This window comes from Linepithema humile, chromosome 1 (assembly GCF_040581485.1).
Source record: "Linepithema humile isolate Giens D197 chromosome 1, Lhum_UNIL_v1.0, whole genome shotgun sequence".
NCBI classification, from domain to species: domain Eukaryota; kingdom Metazoa; phylum Arthropoda; class Insecta; order Hymenoptera; family Formicidae; genus Linepithema; species Linepithema humile.
The window spans coordinates 24131122-24154563 of record NC_090128.1 but is presented as its reverse complement, the minus strand read 5'-3'; the positions used below and the strand labels follow the sequence as shown (position 1 = coordinate 24154563).

The 23442-nt window shown below is 34.6% G+C and overlaps 1 protein-coding gene and 1 pseudogene across 2 annotated transcripts; one reads left to right on the top strand and one right to left on the bottom strand.

The window, feature by feature from the left end:
• The first annotated feature begins 125 nt into the window (after window positions 1-125).
• LOC105668618 (SLIT-ROBO Rho GTPase-activating protein 1-like) lies at window positions 126-19734 on the top strand. Of its 2 annotated transcripts, none has more exons than XM_067361084.1 (12): window positions 126-988; window positions 6857-7034; window positions 7272-7434; window positions 7689-7922; window positions 10897-11025; window positions 11551-11769; window positions 12118-12390; window positions 13541-14130; window positions 14201-14422; window positions 14516-14577; window positions 14662-14777; window positions 16503-19734. In XM_067361084.1, the coding sequence occupies exons 1-12, from the start codon at window positions 910-912 to the stop codon at window positions 17598-17600; spliced, it is 3363 nt and encodes a 1120-aa protein (XP_067217185.1). In that variant the 5' UTR covers window positions 126-909; the 3' UTR covers window positions 17601-19734. The 2 variants fall into 2 exon arrangements, with proteins under 2 accessions (XP_067217185.1, XP_067217186.1); XM_067361085.1 differs by lacking the exon at window positions 126-988 and adding an exon at window positions 5529-6227.
• Window positions 19302-23430, bottom strand: LOC105668624 (sodium-coupled neutral amino acid transporter 7-like; annotated as a pseudogene).
• Between the last annotated feature and the right edge of the window lie 12 nt (window positions 23431-23442).

Below are 23442 nucleotides of genomic sequence, written 5' to 3'. Positions count from 1 at the left end.
TGAGTATTAAGAATTAACCAATCAAAGTAAAGTAGTTTAGTGTTCAAGTTTAATACGTAACTAATGATTGGTTGATTTTCAATATCCAACCATGATCCATGTCTGTAATGTGCAGTATAAAACGGTCTTAACGATTGCCGTGTAATGGCAGTGAGACGCGACGCAAATCGTGAACAGTTGCGAATGAAACGTGATGATGTGTTCGGGTAGCACCGGTGCGGTAGCAACGACGGAAGGCTTCCGAAGTTAAATGTAATATACGTTCACTTAAGAATATTCGCGTCACGGTAGCCTCGAGGACAGTCAAGGCAATCAGCCAGTAGACATTACGTGATGAGAAGTCGTCTAAATCTCTAACGCGCGATCGGGATCTCAATGCAATCAACTTCAGTCAGTTAAGTTAGGCGCTACAGTTAAGCTTAATTCGGCTGTTCGGTTAACTACAGTTATACAATTCGGATTTATCGTCGATCAGGTGCAAGTTAGTTGCGACGAGCAAACGTGAATATAGACTAATATAGAGTGTATACTCGAGAAGATTTGGACTGTGTACAAAACACGTATTGGGTGTATCTCCCTTACTATCTAACGACTGACTGGCTGCCCGTAAACCGACTGGCGTAAACCGGTTTCGACGAACAGTCAATAAAAGCATAATTAAGTTTTCTCGTGTTCTAGAGAATACTTTAAATCGCGGTGAGTGTCGTACGTGCGTTGCGTCCACCTTCGCTCTCTTCGATTGTCGTTCGCGCGCGACGATAGACGCGTACCGGCGTACGCGCGTTACATTATTATGTGTATGTGAGCCCGAGTGCGTGTGAGCGCATGCAGCATCTTTCATCGCCCTAATAAGAGAATTCAGAAAATCAAAGTATAACACTGCCATATTATCACTGCCAACGCGGAATCATGGATGAGGAGGAAATCAACGGCGTCAAGTCACCCATTAAGCGACTCGGCTCTACGCGAAAACTACTTATTTTTAACAGTGAGCTTTTAACATTTTTAATACTATTTTGTAGAATGACATGACTGCATAGATATAAAGTATTAAATATTATCAGATAACAAATAATAATAATAAATAAAAAGGCAGAAAGAGCCGTTGCTAATTATTTATGCAGTATAATTTCTCTTAATGTACATCAACAAACGTTTCGACCTAGATTAGGTCTTCATCAGTGTTATACAATATAAACATAATAAAATTTAACAAGTAACGGAGAATTTCATGAATGTCGAATCAATAAGCATATAATTTTCGTGGCGTGGAATGAAATTAGTGAGCTTTCATGTGCCATTGAGTACCATGAAAATTATATGCTTATTGATTCGACGTTCATGAAATTCTCTGTTACTTGTTAAATTTTATTATGTTTATATTGTATGACACTGATAAAGGTCTAATCTAGGTCAAAACGTTTGTCGATGTACACTAAGAGAAATTATACTGTATGAATAACTAGCAACTGCTCTTTCTGCCTTTTTATTTATTATTATTATTTGTTAAATTATTGGAGCCTACACTTTTCTATTGATTTTTATTATCAGATATTTGTAATTTATTTGATTTTGTCCCAGCCAGACATAATATGCTAAATTATTATAAAATAAAAAAAACGTATAATATTAACTGTTTTTCCATATTTTATATATATATATATATTAAATTGCAGCATTAAATTTCCCGTTAAAATAAATCTACAGAAGTCAAAATAAAAAAATAGCTCGATTTAAATTTTAATTATTTGTGTGTGAAGCTGACGTATCATTTCGCGGAAACTCACAAATAATTAAGAGTTCTGGCTATTAAACCAACGAAAATGCCTCAGGACAAACTGAGACGCCAACTTCACGCAGCGTCTCACTTTGTCCTACGACATTTTCTTTATCAATAATTGTTAAAATTTTAAAAATTTATAGTTCTACAAGAGTTCTAAGAAGAGTTCAGCCTTCTAAAAGCAAAAAAATATCAATAAAGATAAAATAAGAACAAGCGAATCCTTATATCTATAGATATACAGATGAGACACCGGTTGATTTTCGAGAGTTCTGTTTATTCCAAATCAGTTCTCGTATAGTTCTGGGCATGCACAATGCCTTTCCAAAGAGTTCTGATATTTAAAACCATTAGAACTTTTTTTAAAAAATTATTTTGCCCGAAAAACGTATCTTTTCGAGTATAAAGGTGAGACGCTGGTCGATTTTCAAGAGTTCTGTTTATTCCAAATCACTTATTGTATAGTTCTGGGTATGCGCAATGCCTTTCCAAAAAGTTTTGATAGTTACAACAATTAGAACTTTTTTTAAAAAATTATTTTGCCACAAAAACGTATTTTTTCGAGTATAAAGGTGAGACGCTGGTCGATTTTCAAGAGTTCTGTTTATTCCAACTCACTTTTCGTATAATTCTGGGCATGCACAATGCCTTTCCAAAGAGTTCTGACAGTTACAACAATTAGAAATTAAAATAAAAAATTATTTTTCCCGAAAAACATTTCTTTTTGAGTATAAAAGTGAGATGCTGGTCATATGTCGATGGTTCTATCGATTTTAAATGACATTTCATGTCAGTCACGTAATCACTTTTCATTTTTACGAAAAGTTCTATGCGTAAAAGTTATTAGAATGTTGATTAAACAAATTAAATCATTCGAAACGCTAGACGTATAAATACTGAACTATCGAGGTGAGACGCTGATCGTTTTTCTACAACGTCATAGATTAAAAAATTTTTATTTCTCTGTGTAAAAGTGTATTGTTTTAAATGTCAACGCCGTGATTCTGGGTTATGCTAAGAACAAGATAAGTACATTTAAAACAATACATTTTTACACACTGAAATAAAAATTTTTAAATCCATAACGTTGTAGAAAAACGATTAGTGTCTCACCTCAATAGCTCGGTATTTATACGTCCAACGTCTCGAGAGATTTAATTTGTTTAATCAACATTCTAATAACTTTTACGCATAGAACTTTTCGTAAAAATAAAAAGTGATTACGGACTGACATGAAATGTCATTTAAAATCGATAGAACTATCGACATATGACCAGCATCTCACTTTTATACTCAAAAAGAAATGTTTTTCGGGCAAAATAATTTTTTATTTTAATTTCTAATTGTTGTAATTATCAGAACTCTTTGGAAAGGCATTGTGCATGCCCAGAACTATACGAAAAGTGATTTGGAATAAACAGAACTCTTGAAAATCGACCAGCGTCTCACCTTTATACTCGAAAAGATACGTTTTTTGAGCAAAATAATTTTTTAAAAAAAGTTCTAATTGTTGTAATTATTAGAACTCTTTAGAAAGGCATTGTGTATGTCCAGAACTATACGAAAAGTGATTTGGAATAAACAGAACTCGTGAAAATCGACCAGCGTCTCACCTTTATACTCGAAAAAATACGTTTTTCGGGCAAAATAATTTTTTAAAAAAAGTTTTAATTGTTGTAACTATCAGAACTCTTTGGAAAGGTATTGTGCATGCCCAAAACTATACGACAAGTGATTTGGAATAAACAGAACTCTTGAAAATCAACCAGCATCTCATCTTTATACTCGAAAAGATACGTTTTTTGAGCAAAATATTTTTTTAAAAAAAGTTCTAATTGTTGTAACTATCAGAATTTTTTGGAAAGGCATTGTGCATGCCCAGAACTATACGAAAAGTGATTTGGAATAAATAGAACTCTCGAAAATCGACCAGCGTCTCACTTTTATACTCGAAAAGATACGTTTTTCAGGCAAAATAATTTTTTAAAAAAAGTTCTAATGATTTTAACTATCAGAACTTTTTGCAAAGGCATTGTGCATGCTCAGAACTATACGAAAACTGATTTGGAATAAACAGATCTCTTGAAAATCAACCGGCGTCTCATCTGTATATCTATAGATATAAAGATTCGCTTGTTCTTATTTTATCTTTATTGATATTTTTTTGCTTTTAGAAGGTGGAACTCTTCTTAAAACTCTTGTAGAACTATAAATCTTTTAAATTCTAACAATTATTGATAAAGAAAATGTCGTAGAACAAAGTGAGACGCTGCGTGAAGTTGGCGTCTCGGTTTGTTCTGAGGCATTTCGCAGCGTAGCTTTTGTATATATCGGCCTACCTACGCCAGAAGTCGTACGGCGCCGACCGGCTATTTCCGGCGTAGATTTCCGGACCGATTTTAGTTTTCGTACTCGCCCACGATGAATGCTCAGAAACGGAAGCAGTACGCACTCTCGTACCAAAGAGTTCTTTACTATTTTAGTCTGTCCTATTGACTATCAGCATTTACACGATTGAGCATCACTATATATATAATATATATTCTATAATATATATATTTTACAATGTATATGGATGCTGAATAATTTAAAATAAAAATATTATAGAATTATTATAGAATTATAGACTTTGTCCTACGACATTTTCTTTATCAATAATGACGGCCGCATTCACCATAAGGCGCATTAGGCGCAAGCTGGGGCCTCATTTTGAAATCTTACTCCTCACTAATGACAATATAAAAAACAGCCTAGTTATAGTTGCAAAATAAAATATTTACTTTTAAATATTAAATTTATAATATAAAAACTAGAGGCCGCTGAAAAATTTGTAAGCGGTAATTGTTTATTAAATTACGCCTTTTTGCATCATGTAATGCATGCCGACTTTTATTTTCCATAAACTTAAAAAAAAATGCGTATGAATTTGATTAACTGAAATAGACTTGTTCTTTTGAGACCTCATAATGATGTTGCGCCTAGAGCCTCCAAAAGTATAAATGCGGCGCTGTCAATAATTGTTAGAATTTAAAAGATTTATAGTTCTACAAGAGTTTTAAGAAGAGTTCCACTTTCTAAAAGCAAAAAAATATTAATAAAGATAAAATAAGAACAAGCAAATCTTTGTATCTATAGATATACAGATGAGACGCCGGTTGATTTTCAAGAGTTCTGTTTATTCCAAATCAGTTTTCGTATAGTTCTGGGCATGCACAATGCCTTTTCAAAAAGTTCTGATAGTTAAAATTATTAGAGCTTTTTTTAAAAAATTATTTTGCCCGAAAAACGTATCTTTTCGAGTATAAAAGTGAGACGTTGAGTATCACGCATTTTAATTACGGGCGTTATTAGCGCCAAAGCACAGTGCAGCATCTAGAAAAGAAGAAAGATCCTTCGTTGCATCCTCTGGCACGTGAAGGGTGAGCGCGTGAGAAGCAGCGTAGGAGGTGGTGTATGTGCGTGTAGCGTATGCGGGAGGAAGAGTCCGCGATGCGTCGCGGAGCAAAGCGAATATGATAGAATAAGAGAGAGCGTGTCGTAGCCGAACGAACGAACGAGTAAGTCGGCAACATGGCCAGGCAGAAGGACGGGAAAGGGGAGAGAGACTTGTATTCGCGCGTGAGAGAATGAGATGGAAAATCCGGTTGCCTGGCGACCATCTAGTTCGATCTCAGCCAACCACTTAACTAACCACCCTCCCTCCTCCGGCCTCCCGTCGCCGGCGCTGGAGCAACGACACCGCCGTGCCGAGAGGAACGATGCTCCGCTCCGTTTCGTTTTGTCGCCGGTACCGTTTCTCATCGCGAGTTAAAAAATCGAGTGAAAGACGGAGGAGAAAAAAAGACGTGCATCTCTCTTCCAGATCTTTTTTTATTCGTGTACGACATCGCTACTGGCGTCAGTCGGTCGGTTATGCCGGACGCAACTTCCGGTATCGATATGGCACGGATACTTTGCCTCGTTGATACTTCAGTATCAATTATTGATTATTCTCACCGCGCCTGCCTTCTACTCGCGTTTGCTGACTGTCGCAATAGGCGCGTGTGCGTGAGAAAGCGTGTGTGGGCCCCCGGGGACGATGGTAATTGCGGTTAATTTAACGACGGTCAAAGCAGTCACTGCCTGTCCTTACAAGCTAGTTTACGCGGTCGAGTCTGGAAATATCGCGGTCGCGAGAAATAACATACGTGTAGTGTATGTGTTAAGTGTGCATGAAAGTGTATGTGTCGCTACATGCGCGTCGGCGCGTGTATACGCGCGAGAAAACAGTGACATGAATCTATATTGTAACGTGCTCAAGTAGAACGACTGGTGAACGTGGGTGAACGAGGGACAGCAACGACGAGGAGCGAACGAACAAACTCAAGTCCGATAATAAATAACGCGAAGGGCGAAATGTTCAAACTTCCCATGGCCGGACGCCATGAATGGGAAGCTTGGACAAAAGGTAAACAGAATATCGCGTATTACTCCTGCTCTCATCACGCGTTGTGACGAGCGGGATGGTGATTTTATTCGCGTTTCGGGGTCAAAGATCGCTTCGAGTTCTTTCGGGAGGGATGAATCACGCGGTGGAAATCAATAAAACTTTCGTCTGGCTGGCCGGTAATGCATCGAGACTCGCTCGCGGAAAGAAAACTCCGATCATTCTCTTGAAATGTTGAGCATCACGAGTTATCTAAATTCTCTTTTGTCATTAATAAAAAGAGCAAAGTATTATATTATATTATATTACATTATATATTTATATAATGTAATATAATATAATATAATACTTTGCTCTTTTTATTAATGACAAAAGAGAATTTAGATAACTCGTGATGCTCAACATTTCAAGAGAATGATCGGAGTATATATGTATATATATATATATATATATATCCTCTATTTGGAAACTTGAGACAGCCCAATTCTTTCCAGCTTTTGCGTTTAGCGATTATCGCTTTGCTGTAGATTCGCTGGGAGCTTCTAAAAATTTTCCAGTGTATCGAAGAGAGCCAGTTTTCCTCGCTCTATTAAAATTTCTTCTCACCTCTAATCTGAGTTTGTATGTTCACATATGTTCTTTAATTTTAGATATACGGCTGCAGCTGAATGAACAACTAAAATGCCTCGACATGCGAATGGAAGCGCAGGTTGCCTTCGCAGCTGAGCTTCAGGACTTCTACCGCAAAAAAGCAGAAATGGAGCTGGACCACAGCAAGAATCTCGACAAATTGGCTACACAAATGAAGAATAAGGAGCATAAACATAAGTAAGTCATTAAATTTATTACTGGTTATAATTATTTTAATTATTATTTCAATATAATTATTTTTCTCACATTACATTGTATAAACATAATGACAATGAGACGATGCGTTCGATCGCGCAACATGATAATGCGATCTTTATCGCCTCGTTAGCGATTCGTCGATTTAATTACCGTGTAATTATGTCAATATTACGCATCCGCCGCCCGTTTCATATCTTTATTGATCGTTTTGTGCAGGCGGGAATGGCTCCTATTTTCTCTCTCTGATCTCTATCAGCAACTCATGAACGAGACTAAGTCCCTTAGCAAAGACTATTCTGCTCTGTCCGAGGTCTACAGCGTCCACCTCGTGGGCCATCTCAATCAAATGATGGAAGATATACAGCGAATTTACAAACGAGTGAGTATCATACGTATACTTCTTCAATACGACGATATTGCTACGCGATGTGTAAACATATTGATTTGAAATAAAATAATTTAATTTTTTCTTTTGTTTTGTACATTTATATCACTTGCTATATCATTTATCACTTGCTATATCATTTATCATATTCTGTCATTCTTTCCGACGGCGTTGAGGTAACTATAAAAAAAAGTTGTAAAATTATATATTATACAATTATAGTATATATTATTTCTTTTATATTATAGTGCCGAGAAATCGGCTATGAGATTCATGAAGAGATACTCCGAGTGCTAAACGAGCTTCATGCAACGATGAAGACTTATCAAACTTACCAGGCTGAATCTAAACAAGCGGAGACAAAGCTCTGCGTCGCCGAGCGGCAACGCAGCAAACTTGAGATGGCGAACGCTGACAGCCGCTTGCACCAGAAACTCGTACGCAGCAAGAAGTACAAGCTTGTCGAAAAGGAAATTAACAAGGTAGGTCGTAAAATATAATATCCCGTTTTATATTTTGCAAATAAACACTTTCAGGATGATTACGAGAAATTTTCCCTTTAGGAAAGTTATGAGAAATTCCCGAATTTTTAAGAAAATTCTTGAGGAATTATTTATTTATAAATAATATCTCTCCTGATTGTATATTGTGTATTATATATTGTTTTATTGATATTTTGTTACATTTGAAGAATTTTAATATTTTTAGTGCCATTACGTATATAGTCGTTGTCACGTAGTACATCTTAGAAGAGGTGTTCGCATTGCATGCCCCAATATGCTCCAGTACGCTCCAATCTGTATACATAACGCAATACATAACGTATACATAACGTAATACTATAGATTAGAGCATATTGGGGCATTCGAGGCGAACAAACCTATTGTGGATTACTTCGTATCGCAAACTAACGTGATGTGCCGGATTCCGTTCAACTGTTGCGTCACATCGAGTTTGATCACCACGTGTGTATACATTGCCATATTTACCATGTTATGTTCCTCAGAAGATCAGGCAATTTCTGGAAGCGAGATCGAAAGGAGATTACGTATGTATCAATATTCGCGGAATCTGACGAGAACTCGGTCTTTCACGTTCTGCCCATCAATTGCCTATCTCATTCCGTCCCGTCATTCTTGGCGCAATGAAACTGTCCTCGAGATGGGACAGTTTTGTTGATTGAGACTCCCGTTTCTCGCCGAATTATCTCACATTGTGAGATATATTGATTACAAATAAAATATGTAGAAATATTAAAAAATAACAATTAACTTTAACCGAAGAATTAATAAGAATTAAAAAAATTCTTTTTATAAATAAAATATATTTTTGGAAAACCAATATCTCACAGATAATTCTATTGAAAAAATGTTTTATTCTAGATTTCACAATCGATGAAATTTGCATTGTTTTAAATACAAATGCAAATAGCGGTATTGAGTACAACGTGTTGTCGATCTCTTTCTCTCCCCCCTTTCCCCCTCCCCCAAGTCTTTTGACTGGCTCCCCATGCTCTTCTCCCTACTGATGTCCCTTTTGCTTTTAGACTGTTTCAACCGTCTGTCTTACCACGCTTATAGCTATGTTGCAAGAGGACAGATTTTTCCATCGAACTGCAGGAGGTTGATTGTGTATCATTGTAGTGAAAATTACAATAATGAGCAAATTTAGGTTATTGATCAATAAGATCATAAATACGTTAGTAAATATGCTTACTTTTGTAATTTTCATTACATTGCATAATACACAATTGACCCCCAGCTGTTTGGATTTGGACGACGTACGAAAAAATGTATCCGAAAAGAAATATACGTCGTACGGATTTTCTAGCATTTTCTTTTTCGATGCCGCAAAGTGAAATTATACTCGGCTTATATCGGCTTGAAAAACGCTTTGTGTGTTCTCGCCTTCGTAGACATATAAATAATAAAACAAATTCTATTATCCCAGTAGAAAGCAAAGCATTTGATAATGTAAAAATATAAAACAATGACAGACACTGTAATATTTTTATTAAAATCTTTCAAAGTTGATCAATGTTTTATTAACAGTGTACAAAAATTATCATCGCGGTAAATCTGAATCGTGATAGATAAGCCGATTAATGGTCAATCCGCGCCGTTCGACCATTTAAATCCCTGCTTATTTTGCATATTTTATTTGTAGTCAAACAAATGTAGTCTACAAACAAAATATGCAAAATAATCGGAGATTTAAATTGTCGAACGGCGCGGATTGACCATTAATCGGCTTATCTATCACGATTCAGATTTACCGCGATGATAATTTTTGTACACTGTTAATAAAACATTGATCAACTTTGAAAGATTTTAATAAAAATATTACAGTGTCTGTCATTGTTTTATATTTTTACATTATCAAATGCTTTGCTTTCTACTGGGATAATAGAATTTGTTTTACTATTTATATGTCTACGAAGGCGAGAACACACAAAGCGTTTTTCAAGCCGATATAAGCCGAGTATAATTTCACTTTGCGGCATCGAAAAAGAAAATGCTAGAAAATCCGTACGACGTATATTTCTTTTCGGATACATTTTTTCGTACGTCGTCCAAATCCAAACAGCTGGGGGTCAATTGTGTATTATGCAATGTAATGAAAATTACAAAAGTAAGCATATTTACTAACGTATTTATGATCTTATTGATCAATAACCTAAATTTGCTCATTATTGTAATTTTCACTACAATGATACACAATCAACCTCCTGCAGTTCGATGGAAAAATCTGTCCTCTTGCAACATAGCTATAAGCGTGGTAAGACAGACGGTTGAAACAGTCTAAAAGCAAAAGGGACATCAGTAGGGAGAAGAGCATGGGGAGCCAGTCAAAAGACTTGGGGGAGGGGGAAAGGGGGGAGAGAAAGAGATCGACAACACGTTGTACTCAATACCGCTATTTGCATTTGTATTAAAAAAATACAAATTTTATCGATTGTGAAATCTAGAATCAAAAATTTTTTCAATAGAATTATCTGTGAGATTATATTATATTATATTGTCTGTTGTATTGATTATATTATATTGGTCTTCCAAAAATATATTTTATTTATAAAAATAATTTTTTTAATTTTTATTAATTTTTCGGTTAAAGTTAATTGTTATTTTTTTTTTTTTTTTTACATATTTTATTTGTAATCAATATATTAATATGTTGTCTGTATGGGAATCACTGGTGACCGGCGCGCTCTGGGATTTATTTAAAATATTTCCAAATAAATTCCGCTCTTCAAAATTTTAAATAGGATATTAAAAATGAAACAAGGAAACGCCGATACGGAAAAGCGGAACTCATTCCGCTATTTGCGAGGCAATTAATGTGCTGCTGTTAAATACAATACATGATCGATCAATAAGACTAATTAGACGAAATGACCTCCGCCGTTCGCAATTCGAGATAAAGCATCATTATCTAATTCAGAATTTCCTTTTTCAGAGGAAGAGTAAGTGCCAGGAGGCGAAGTTGAAGGCATTGAAGGCACGAAATGAGTATCTCCTGTGTTTGGAAGCATCAAATACTACGATACACAAATATTTCGTTGACGATCTGTCTGACCTTATCGACGTAAGTCGCCTATTTAGAGTGACTATTTCTAATATCGATTAACATTAACCAACGATTTAAACTTGTCGACAAAAATACCAACATAAATTAAATATCGCACGTCATCAAAGAAGAAAAAGGTTTGAATTTTTTTTTTAATGACGATATTTTTATTTTTTATATTAGCAATTCTGTCGACAAGTTTAAACTTTCGATTAAAGTTAACTGACATTGAAAATAGTCACCCTTAATCACATGTAGATTCGATTAAACGCACGATCACAGCCGAGCTGTTTTTTCGTAACATTTGTACTTGTTCACTATACTGTAATTTTGCAATTGTAAATGCTAATAAAATGTAAATATTACATATTAAATAGAATCAAATTTTTAACATGCAAGATCTAAATATTTTAATGATTTACATAATAGAAAGTGAAAAGTAACGATAAAACTTACTATTCCAAGATATATAAAAGTATAAAAGATGTATCAATGAAAAAAAGTGTATGAAAAAAAATTCAACTTTGTCTGTTTTTCTTGCAGTGCATGGATTTCGGATTCCATAATTGTCTTACGAGAGCATTACATATGCACCTCAGCGCAGAAGAAGGAAGGCGCTTTTCGTTAAAATCTAGCGCTGATATGTTGGGCGCTACGGTGAATTCCTTGGATTCACGTGGCGATAAACAAAAGTTTTTGGAGTCATACAATACGGCCTTTATGATTCCAAGAAAATTTGAGTTTGAAGGCCATGAACACGAGGTACAAGCCGAGTTTGAATTAAGTTCTTAATTTATCATTCTCTAATTTACATACTTAAATTTTTAATTTTATTTTAATTAATTGTGTTTTTTATTCTATATATGATTCATTTTTTTATGTTATGTTCTATAATGCTAAAAACATATATGTTACAGTATAATATTTATTTATAATAATTTGCATAATATAGAAAGAAAATAAAACAATAAAGCAACAAAACATATATCTCAAATATAACAATAAAAAGAAATTTATTTCGAAAATATTTATGAATTTTGTTTATCAAATCTTTCACGGCTGTTATCGCTATTAAATTACAGTTTATTGATTTATTTGTTTTTTTTGTAGAATACAGAACCCGAATTACAAAAGTTGTTGCGCACGGAAATGGAGCAACGGCTACAGCAACTGCAGAGCAGAGTAACAACACTACGAATAGAGTCGGAAGAAGTATACAAGACCCTTGAAACGACCGAAAAAAGTTTACTTGAAATGCAAACTACGAAAGATGATTGCACCAAATATTTTGGTGAAAATGCGGCATCGACATCTAAGCCGCCAGAGACACTGCAAATTAAATTACGGGCTGACAAACAAGAAACCGAAGAATTTTATCTCACTGTAAGTAATACAAGACTTTCTTTTTTTTTCTTGCGAGCGAACGGCACAGTTGTGCAATAGTATATTGATCATCGCATTTATACTCAAAGAACAGAGGAAATGTGTGTAGAGACAAGTAAACAAATAGTTCAAAAACACATTGTGCTTGGTACTTCAATCTATAATTTTTCTAAAATAAAATAACTTTTACATTAAAATGTTTGAAAAGAAAAATTTGGAAATATAATAAATATTTAAAATTATTGCACGTTTAAAATTAAGATTGTTTCTATTGCTTTTATTTCGACGAAAGTAAGATTCTCCACAATTTTTTCAATTAAAACATAATTCGGATATTGCGGATAATTTCTGACTTACCGTAATAAAAATCATTATAGACAAAATACAAAAGAATTCTTCCTGAAAATAATCAAAATGTAAGAAATTAAATGTGTATAGTTGATATTAAAAATATTTGTTTTGCTTATATTTAAATCACAATTAAAAATAATTAGACAAATAATTTAAATTAGATTACGCTCTGTTCTATAAAAATTTATTAAAATATAATAAATATAAAAAACTCATACAATTTAAAATTCAATGACATGAGAAATGACTCAAAAGCTAAGACAAGATTTTATATGTCAATACATATTTTTTTCATTTACACAAATGTCTGAGAATTCAAAGTCTTTCATTACAACACTCGTGAATCCAATATTCTCCTTATACATATTCCACTTCCTTTAATTTCCTCATTTTCTTTGTTTTTGTTCTAATGACATCGTTGCTTGCGATATCACTGTCAACGAGTACGCATAACTTATGACATCTAGGTATATATGCAACATCACTCCAGTAATCACAAATCTCAATTTATAAGTCTAAAGTTTCTCAAGTGACATATTAATATTTTTTATCTAAGTGGACAATTTTTGCGTTTCGAACATTTAATTTATTGTATTCCAAATATTAAAATTTTGATCAACCAAAACGTTTATTATTTACACTCTTTCAAAGACATTTGTGTGAATAGAAGAAATATTGACATATAAAATTTTCATAGCTTGTGAGCTGTTTCTCATGTCATTAAATTAAAATCTGATAAATAACGATTAATATAATAAGTGATTATCGTATATTAATATATTCATATCTCTTGTTACAGAAATTTAGGGAATATTTATTGGCAACATCAAAAATAGCACGACTAGAAGCTAAACAGGATTTTATTAAAGAACACTTGCTAGATTCCAATGACAGTATGACTGTTCCAACTGCTGCAATGATTAGACAAAAAACGCGCAGGAAAATTGGCCGCTTACAAATAAACCAACAAACTAAATTATTTGGAGGATCATTAGAGGAATATTTAGATTCAACTAAAGAGGAAATACCTCTTATTATTAAAAGCTGTATACGAATTATTAATTTATATGGAATGCATCATCAGGGTATTTTTCGTGTATCCGGTTCACAAGTCGAAATTTATAAATTCAAGGAATCGTTTGAGCGAGGAGAAGATCCTCTCGCTTATATTACCGATGCATCAGATATTAATTCAGTTGCGGGTTTATTAAAACTATATCTTAGAGAATTAAGGGAACCTCTGTTCCCTTTAATTTATTTTGAAAAATTAATAGATATTTCGAAAAATAATTCTCCAAATGACATTATTATAAAATTAAAAGAATTAATTTCCACTTTACCAAAATCTATAATTATCGTGCTACGATATTTATTTTCGTTTCTTAACCAGTAAGTATTATTTATCTACATGCAAATATAAAAGAGATACATTTAAATTAAATTGTAATCTATGTTTCAGCCTGAGTGATTACGCCGACGAAAATATGATGGATGCTAATAATTTAGCTGTTTGTTTTGGACCATCCATCATAAATATTCCAGATAATTACGATCCCGTTATTAGTCAAAATTGTATAAATATTGTTATTAAATACATTATTATTTATGCCGAAGAAATATTCCCTGAAAAATTAGACGGGATAAAATATGAGAAACATTTTACAGAAGATTTAGACGATGTGTAAGTAGAAAATATTATTTATCAGTGTTTAAACTGTTCTTCGGTCATTTCAGAAATCTTTAAATTTCTACATTGGTTTAATTTATGTTTTAGAGAAACTGAAGAATCTACATTAGGCACAGAAGAACCGGATAGTAGTAACTATTCGGAAGAGGGTAATGTGTTATTTGAATATTGTCATTGCTAGATATGTAACTAGCATCTATTTTCATTAATCGTATTTTGTTTTGTTCTTTTAGAAATTGATGTGTCTATTGAAGAACTTATAAATTATCAAAATTTCACTCAATTAGATCCAAGATCGTCTAAATCTTCAAGTGACTTACCGCAGCCTGAACCATGTTGCAGTAAAGAGGTATTGGAAACCACCGTTTAACACGTTCCATGCCCCGTGTACCACCGATGGCCCACGCTGAACTTTCCATTCAGGCTGTGTGTGTTTAATATTTTATATAAACAAATACATTATTATAAAACATTTGACAACTTATTTCTTTTATTCTACACTATTTTGATAATACGTCAATCTTAAAGTTATTATAATATATACGTTTTGAGCTGAAATAATAAATGCGCCAGTGTGAACCATCGGTGGTACACGCAAAAACGGGCTGGGCACGGAACGTTAATAATTTATCATTCATTCGATGCCCAATCTTTTTCTTTTCGTATTTTGTTTTTGCTTTTTATTGTGTTGTACATACCGACACACCGCGCGAGCAGATTTTAGTGTTTCAGATTCTTTAAACGCACATTTAGTAAAGAAAACAATCTCACCCACTGCAATAACTTTTTTTAGCCACTATTGACTTCCGGACAATATAAAATAGTATAATAGATAAACTAATCTGTTATCATTATGCTGATACGACCGCCGTCTATGCATTGTACCTATCTACCTATTACTCAGTTTTACGAGCAGTTTTTAATCCCGTTTCTTAAATGGTACTGCCGAGTAAACACAAAGTAATAGACATTTAATAGACGTTTCTTTGACCTGCATTTCTCCGTGGGACATTAATGTTATAATTTCCCACTCAACAATATAATTGTTACGTACAAGGCATGTTATATTGCAGCTACGTTGTTGAGTGGGAAATTTATAACATTGACGTTATTACGTTATTGTTAGTGTTTACTGGGTGTCTCATGTGTATCTATTTTATTTATGCACTGATTTTGCATGCGAATAGTTATAAGTGTCTCAATATTGTGCAATTTTCACAATTTTATTCTTCATCAGTTGTGTTGGAATGAGTCACGAATTATGTTAATTTTTTGCAATAATCATGAAACATAATCATGAATCATTTGAATGGAGATCTTCAAAATCAATCTTTATCAATCTTGCCGAATCGATCAGCACTTTTTCACATATTATTGTCTTGTGTTGTTAATGAATTATACAAGTGTCAGTGTATCACACAGATGTGGATGTTTCACGAATTCATTCATTGTGATCACTTTCATCTCCATTATTTGTTATATGTAAAATTATATACGGGGTCCCACCATTACCGGGTAACCTTTGAAATATATTCTTTTAAAAAATTTATCATCTTCTCTTTGCGGAATAAATCTAACAGCTTAATATTCTATATATTACATATTGACATTTAATATATTGAAATAATAAAAATGTAGATAAAACTTAGCTAAGATAAAAATTTAAGATTAACTTAAACTTGAGAAAAATAAAGAATTTTGTTCTGTTGATTCTAAAAACTTAAAAATCTTTTTCAACAACTTGCAATTCTAAAATTATCAGCGTTTTAATAGAAAACGCTGCTTAAAAGAATTATTTTTTTACTTTCAACCGCGACGCTACAGCTACCGGTGCCGAGACTCCTTGTATAAATAAAAGAAATGTGATTTAAAGTAAATAACGATACAATAATTCGTATCTCATTGCAGCACGCACAAACCCCGATAGAACAAGATGACGTCGTAGATCCTGCGCATCCCCTGCTAAACTAAATGAGACACGTATACCGATTTCGCTCAGGCAACGTTAATTATTGCCTCTTGCGATCGCGCGCGATTCAAACCTCGCTACGATTATTCTTGTGATTGTTCGCAGACGAATACTGAGATTCCGTTGAGACTGGCCAGGGTGTCGACTCTTTATTGTTCCAATAATATTTCAAGTACTTCTCGTTCTCTGAAAGTCGATGGCGTTCTCCAAGTCAAACCGGAGCACAGAGTCGAATACATTGAGGATGATGGTGGTAACGCGAGCTTAGATCAGCAATCTGTTGTGACTGTTGATCTAAGTTCGCCACGAGGTTACCACGAGAAACGTAATAACCACGAAACATCAACGACCATAACACCGAACAACGAGTCGCAGCAGGAGCTGCAAGCGACAACAAACTTTTCTGTGAATCGCGAGCTCTGGCAACGTCGCGCCAGAGTTCGCGATTCACAGAAAAATTCGTTGTCTACGACGCAGACACAGCTGATGCCGCCTACTGCAAAACCATCTTCCTATTCCCGCGTGTCCCAGGAATTTCGCGAGATGCGGCAGAAGCATACACCCGACTTGGTGATGGATCTGCCATTATTGACGCAAGATTCAGTCGGCAGGAAGTCCACATCATCCAGCAGTCTGAGTTATGCTCAAACTGCTGGACGATGTGGACTTCCTGCCGACGAGGAAACGATGCCATCGTCGTTGCTGGTGCCACAGCAACAGACGCTACCATCGCGCACGGAAGCTACCTCGCCGAGCGGTGGTCCCGAATCACCGGACATGAGCACTGCTGCCGAACGCTTTGCCAAGCAGAACCAGTGCACCCTGAAGAAGAACACGAAGATCGTGAATTTGTGCACTGGTGAGAACGCGGTCGGCAGCAGCAAGCTGAAACAAATTGAGACGACGGAGCACGAAGAATCAAGCGCCGTCATTGACACAGAAAACGGGAATCAGATGACTGTCGACAGCGGTGGCAGCAGAGGTAGTGATTTGATTCGAGCTGGCCGATCGGACGATTTTATCGTTCTACCGGCTTCTACTCCTAAGATTGTCGCCAAATTTACAGACATGCATCTGACTGGCGGCAGTCAAATGATGTCATTCAAACCACAGATCAAGGTCAAGCCAACGATCCTTCGTAAACCAGTATTACCATATCCGCGCATGAGTCCCGAGCTCGCGCGCAAGCAGGACGGAGCATAATCGCCTAACTTATGGCAATGTAGTTAGATTGCTCTGTGTTTACAATAATGATCGACCTCCCTTTGCTGATTTTCGTCGAAATCGTATACTTCCGCAAATATTATCCGCTTCTGAACTTGACAATAAATGTTCCTTTTTTCGCTTGGATAAAATTATATGTAGAACACAAAATAATATGTCAAGTTACAATTAATTGTTCTTTCAGATTATGAAAGTTCGCCATTTCAAAAAACAGCGTGTAGATTTACATGTAAAACGGTAGCATGTAGATTCAGATGTAAAACGCAATTGGATGAAGTAATTAGGCGATGATGGTTGCGTTTTACATCACGTTTTATACCTATCGTGACCATCTATCGACTAATTACTCTGCCCAATTGCGAGGACTTCTATTGTATTAATTAATGTATCCGTGAAAAAAGCTGCTGCGGGATAGCGTGCAGAGTAGTAATTATACACGCGAGATTACGGCGCTATCTTTACGAAGATGAGTTTATTTTTTCTACAGATATTATCCATTTCCGCATTATTTTTTTACCAAATAATCGATATGAAAAAATGTTTCTAGTCATCGATCAAGATAATAAAAGAAAAAAGTAATGAACAAAGAGTGAAAGGGAAATAACAGAGTACGAGAGAAAAAGGGGTGTATACGTGTGTAAGAGAGAGAAAAGAGTTATTTTCCGCACATAAGATCTCCAGAGAGAATCACATTTCGGGTTTGGAGCACCACAGTATAATTATGTTCACTCATGTCAGCACTTTTTATTCTTTTTTTTTTCAATCACATGACTCGCCGCTATTGATTTAATATAAAAGCCAGTGTCATGTTGCACAATTATAGGATCTTTAATTTAATATTCTGCGTAACTTATTCTCCGTTTATCGAGTAAACATTGTCTATCTTATTTTTTAATAGCCGCCTTCGTGTGCGACAAGAACATTCTTTGTCTTTTGTGTAATCTTTTTCTCTCCAGCAATTCTTCTATCTAAAATTCGGCAGAAAAATATTTTTAGGTGTCTCTTGAAAATTCTGACGTAACAATGCAACATGGGTGTACATATGTCTACCGTGTGAAAGTTGTCGCCGTGTCAAGTACATGAATGTATGTACTTGACGGTATGTACTTGGCACGGCGACAGTCTTATTTTCTCAGATTTATGAGAACTTGCTATTTTGAAACGGTAGCGTGTAAATTTATAGATGTAAAACAATGTAAAATGTGACCACCCTAATTACTCCGCCCAATCACGAAGACTTCTATTGTATTAATTAATGTATTCGTGAAAAAAGTTGCTGCGAGATAGCGTGCAGTCGGTATTACGCGGTGCGGTGCGTTGCGTTGCATTGCTATAATATAATTGTACCGCAATGCAAATATTATCCATTTCCGCATTATTTTTTTACCAAATAATCCATATGAAGAGATGTTTCTAGTCATCGAACGAAGATAAGAATAAGAGAAAAAAAGAATGAAAAAAAGAGTAAAAGAGAAATAATGAAAGAACGAGAGAAAAAGAGAAGTGTATGCATGCGTGAGAGGAAGAGAGAGAGAGAGAAAAGTTTTTTACCGCACATAAGGTCTTCTCCAGAGAGAATCACATTTTGGATTTGGACTGCATAACCACAATATAATTATGATCACGTCAGTATTTTTTTCGATTACGTGACTCGCCGTTATTGATTTAATATAAAAGCCAGTGTAATGTTGCACAATTATAGGGTCTCTAATATAATATTCTACGTAATTTACTCCGTTTATCGAGTGAACATTGTCTATTTTATTTTTCAACAGCCGCGTTTGTGTGCGACAAGAACATTCTTTGTCTTTTGTGTAATCTTTCTCTCTCCAGCAATCCTTCTGTCTAAAATTCGGCAGAAAAATATTTTTAGGTGTCTCTTGAAAATACTGGCGTGATAAGACAACATAGGTGTGCATGTATGTATACGATATGTACGTATATGATCTTATTAAATAGTATGTGTATGTTAAAATAATTTATGTTTATTAGTATGTGTATGTCAAAATAATTTATGTTCATAATTAAATAATGATGTACAGAATAATAAAATTTATTTATGGCATTCTGTAACTTTTGTTTGACGACAAAAATAAAATTCTATGTTAATTAATCTTTATAATTTTATTTCTAAAACCGTCAAGTAATCATAACTTATCCTATATATAAAATCAATATAAAGATTTTTCCCTCTCGCTTCCCTTCCCTTCCTCTCTCTTTATTCAAATTTTTTTATTAAAATAAAATCTAATCTTCATATATGGTTTTAAAAATATAAAATAAATCAAATTAATATATATATAATATATACTTTATTATTGAGCACATATCTTAATAACAATAAAAGATATGAAAAATATGTAAAAAAATTCAGCAACTTCTTCGCGCATGAGTTGTTTGGTAAAAATTTATTAATAAAATATGTACATATATATATGTATTGTACATATATATATATTTATCAGTCTTTTTTTGACATCTTAGCTTGCTTAATGTTACATCAGAAAAAGTAAAATTATCTCTCGGTTGTCTCTGAGTTATAAATTAGCTTGCCCAATTTCGTTGCAATTCCGCATGTGAGATATATAGAGAATATATACAATTGACTGTTATTAACAATAACAATTCTCTAAGCTTCACAGATTGTGTGATGTCTAACTTCCAGTTCAATTGTATTTGTCATCAAACACATAAGCTGTCTCTGAGCTGTCTGAAGCCGATAATCAGCTGTGGTTTAACCGGCATTTTGCGTAGATCCTCAAAAGCCTCAATGAAAACGACACACATAAAAGCGCCGAGCGCGATCAGAAAAATTGCGAAAGCGATCAACAGGCGATCCTTGTTCAAATATAGATCTAGATCTCTCAAGAGTATGCTCTGTAGAAGACAAATCCCTGGCAACACAAAGATAAACATTGCAGATAATGCTCCAAGTAAATTGATCACTGGCGAGATGTCCGGCACCAGAATAGCGATGACCAACGATGAGATAAACCAGACCAATGTAACGATCACTCGAACGCCGATTCGATTGAGATCTACGTTGAATATACCGAGAAGCGCGTCCCGACCACAGTACAATACAATGGGATAAGTGGTGAAATTTTTTACGGCGACCGCGATTATCGCAACGGTCAGCATAATGCTCTTATCAGTGTAGCCTTGCAGAATATCGCTTGGTACTTTGTTACTGCCAAACATGGCATAGCCGAAATAACCGACCGTAGTGTAGGCGACGAAGCAGATCAGCATGCTAATCACAGCACAGAATGAACTTGCCCAGACGACGGTCCTTCATGCAGGCGTAAGTTGGTATCGCAGTCATGTGACTCTGTAAATACGTACATATGCATTTTTACATGTCGACATTATAACTTAAATATTAGATAGTATATTAGATAATAAGTAATAAAATATTAAAAAATTATTTTTATTATACATAAAAATTATTATAAGTTATTGATATGTTATTTAAGAGAGTAATATAAATCATAACATATATATATATACATAAATATAAAATAAATTTAAATTTAAATACCTGGTAAGCAAAGCAAATAATAGGTACTATCTGCAGAATCTCGTACCCACTATCTGGCCAAATTTTCATAGGTGGTACAGTATTGTCATGCTCGGTAAAGCTTTTGTAAGTTATCAACCATACAACATATACAATAGTTACACAGCCAACAGAACTTGCATAACTTAAAACGTCCAGTCTTTTAAAAAAGCACAGTGGCAGTATAAATATACTGCAAGTTAAAGCTGTCACACATGGTCTTGATAAATACCTGAAAAATTTAACAGTTTGTAGATTAAAATAATTTTGCAAATTGTAATTGTTTTTTATTTTGTTACCGTGATAATTACCAAGTATGACAGTAGTCGAGCCCATAAAATGTGGCGAGCACTCTGTCAAATTGATCACCAACAATAATTAAGAACGTTAGGCAACAGCCAAAGCTGTAAACCGCTACGCAAATTCCACAGAAAATAAGTGATTTAGATCCGCACAGGCTAGCGAATGCATCTTGCATGGCATATTGGTGCCTGTACTGTCGCTGCAACTGGCCAGTATCACTAAAGCAGCTGTGATAAATATAAGAAAACTAAGCTGTGCCACAATGGAAGTTCCTACTCCACCTGCTTTGTCAAAGGCCTGAGGAAAATTTAATAGTCCAGCTCCTAGTGTGGCATTCACAATTAAAAAAATTGTTCCCAAGATACTGGCACCTGAAATATGAAACATACAAAACCTGTTTTATTTTATTGCTAACTCTCCCATTCTGCATCGATTTACACTGCCTTGTACTAATCTATAATTTTTGAAATCACATAAATTTGTAAGAGATATATTTCTCCCATTAATTTATTTTAACTTTACTCTGTCAAGGATGGTGACTCACATGTGGTTTATCTCTTCCCTTTTCATTTTTTTATGTAACTAACTTTCACGTTTTGTGTGGCTTTTTAAATATCTTAATATTAGGATATCTAAAGAGTGTCTCTGAAAGGGTTAAATAGAAACAAAAAATATAGATTTAATTTATTATATAATTACTTTCAATAAGATTTACGAGAAATTCATAAAATAACCTCTTATGTTACGTATTATACACTTCAATACATATGTACTATATATAATTGGTAATTATGCAGAATACCTGCTTCACCTCCGATTTTGACCCAACTGGTTTCATTCGATGCGTTTTTTCTTTTAAAAAAACTTTTTGTCCCAGGAGACGAGATATTAAGCGTCAAAGTTGACGACTTTTCAGGTTAAGAAACCTGTCACTTTGACGAATTATAGCGATGTGAGCATACGCTGCGGTCAGGCGCGCATGCGTTGTAACAGAATTGTGCGCGAAGTATAAAATATATTTCCGATAATCATTAATTGCAAGTCACAAACCCATATAAAATAGTATAATTATGGACGCAAACCCATATAAAATAGTATAATTATGGACCCTGAGGGGGGGGGGGGCGGACCCCCTGTGTCTACGCAAAGCAAGGTCCATAATTATACTATTTTATATGGGTTTGCGACTTGCAATTAATGATTATGTGACCAAAATATGTTCACATAGCGCTGCATCGTGTGGATATGACAAGTATCTTAACCTCTAAACTCTCCAACTTTAACGTGCGATAACTCGCTTCGCAAGGCAGACCGCGGCTTTTTTCAGATCCTTTCGTTTTAAGTGAAAACGTGTCGATTGAGTGCTCATTTATTAAAATCGGAGGTGAAGCGGGTATTCTGCATAATTACCATACAATTTATATACTATAATACTATTTATCATATTACCTTTTTGTGTTTCATTATTACGTGTAACTGTGGTGCTCGGTGCAGTCGACGAAAACAAATCATTGTCAATCAGCTGCTCAGTATCAAGCGTCAAATAATCCATGTCGCAAACGATTGCAAATCCAATTGTTTGTATGTATGTACATACATACATACATACAACGTTTTGCTTTTTTGTGACAGACGCTCCTCCTCTTTTCCGGAGCTCAAAATTTCTTATCTATATACGTTTCACGGGACAGAGTTCAGAATACTTCGAAAGAGAATGCAAACTCAGCACGAAAGCACAATATGTTACAGCTTTACACATGACAATATATTTTTGCCTGAGTCTTGATATTATATTATTTATTTGCGTTATTAAAACGTTAGATCTCTCTATTTCACGACACAATTTGATAGATCGTTTCTCTAGGTTTGTTTTTTTTAGCTGAACTGGCTGCACTAGTTCAGAGTTTATCTTTTTTCTTCCAATGTGGAATATATATTACAGCTTTACCTGATGTAACC

What these genes read in the sequence shown, in the direction of transcription:
- LOC105668618 (XM_067361084.1), top strand. Translation starts at nt 910, where the DNA reads ATGGATGAGGAGGAAATCAACGGCGTCAAGTCACCCATTAAGCGACTC. An exon ending in AATAAGGAGCATAAACATAA is followed by an intron (nt 7,035 to 7,271) that starts GTAAGTCATTAA and finishes CGTTTTGTGCAG; the next exon opens with GCGGGAATGGCTCCTATTTT. An exon ending in TAGTAACTATTCGGAAGAGG is followed by an intron (nt 14,578 to 14,661) that starts GTAATGTGTTAT and finishes TTGTTCTTTTAG; the next exon opens with AAATTGATGTGTCTATTGAA.